The sequence below is a fragment of the Triticum dicoccoides genome, chromosome 5B (assembly GCF_002162155.2).
Source record: "Triticum dicoccoides isolate Atlit2015 ecotype Zavitan chromosome 5B, WEW_v2.0, whole genome shotgun sequence".
NCBI classification, from domain to species: Eukaryota; Viridiplantae; Streptophyta; class Magnoliopsida; order Poales; family Poaceae; genus Triticum; species Triticum dicoccoides.
Window position 1 is genome coordinate 557,221,343 of NC_041389.1, and position 1,305 is coordinate 557,222,647.

The 1,305-nt window shown below is 52.5% G+C and overlaps 1 protein-coding gene across 1 annotated transcript; it reads right to left on the bottom strand.

Moving 5' to 3' along the window:
- Positions 1–510: 510 nt before the first annotated feature.
- LOC119306137 lies at positions 511–1,305 on the bottom strand. The gene has a single exon (XM_037582447.1). It carries the CDS (start codon positions 1,246–1,248, stop codon positions 733–735), a length of 516 nt encoding a protein of 171 aa, XP_037438344.1. The 5' UTR covers positions 1,249–1,305; the 3' UTR covers positions 511–732.

Genomic DNA, 1,305 nt, shown 5'->3' on the forward strand with positions numbered 1-1,305 from the left:
AAATGTACACCTATATGTGGTGTAGTAGCACTGGGCTGGAGAGTGTTCAAGTGATGTCTTTCACATGTATATAAAGTAGTACTAGTAGCGTATTAGCAAAATGCACAGGAGCTCTTGGGTGCTCCACTTCCCTGTATGAATATCAAATTCAAAAAAATACCAGGATTTAAAAAAAAATCAGGAATCTTGGGATATGAAACATGGGTGCCCAATCTACCCCCATGTGATTTTTCGTGAAAAAATACCAAGGAATGTATCAGTGACGAAGAAAATACAGTACGACCTATGATCCACCCAAATAGTTTCTTTGCACATAGGATTCTTTTGTCTTTTTACTGAGAATACCACGAATGTCATTTTTTCGCAGAACTCCGCATGGGAGTAGATTGGGCACCCATGTTTGATATCTGAATATCCCAGTTTTATTTTTGAATTTTCCCGGTATTTTTTTGAATTTAATGTTCATCCGTCCTATTAGTGGTTATTGATGTAAATGAGACCAACAAACCATGCAAATTCAGAGGGCTTTGTGTTATCAAGTAATCTAGTTAAGTTTACACATAATGGCGCGCACGGTGAGCTGAAACAATCAATTGCATATAACTCGAATAGTTAATCAATCGCCAGGTGCATGCATGCAACAACTACAGTTACCTAGTAGTAAGTATTTGTTGACAAGCTAGACCAATCCATCCACATACTGCCTCTGGAATCTAGTGTTAAATTAGCTCGTCAGAGCTTGAGCGACAGGTCCATCTCCGCCACCGCCTCTCCGCCTGCCGCTGCGGTGCTGCCAGTGCCAGCCCAGCCCATGCCCATGCTCATCAGTGGCGCCATCGTCGCGGAGTCCGGAGCAGGGGCCGAAGCAGAGTAACCCCAGAGCTCCCCGCGGCCGGCGTGGAGCCAGTGGGCGGCCGTGGAAGAGGAAGCAGTCGTGGTGGCGACGGCTGGGGAGGGGATGTCGCGGCTGCGCTTCGCGAGGGTGCGCTCGAGCTTGTGCGCGTTCTGGTGGCCGCCGAGCGCCTGCGAGCTCAAGAACTTGCGGTGGCAGTAGTTGCAGGCGAAGGCCTCCCTGCCGGCGTTGTCGAAGGCCGCGGGAGCAGCAGGGGGAGGGGATGCCGGGCGCCGGGCGCCGCGCTGCCCCTGCTGGTGCTGGTGCGCGGCCGTGGCCGTGTCGAGGCGCAGGTCGAGGCTGATGCCGTGCAGCAGCAGCCGGTGCGACTGCGGCGCGTCGCCCTCCATCTCCATGGTCGATCGATGGCCGGAGTGCGTGTCGTCGGCGTGTGGAGGAGGAAGAGGAGAGGA

What these genes read in the sequence shown, in the direction of transcription:
- LOC119306137 (XM_037582447.1), bottom strand. Translation starts at nt 1,248, where the DNA reads ATGGAGATGGAGGGCGACGCGCCGCAGTCGCACCGGCTGCTGCTGCAC.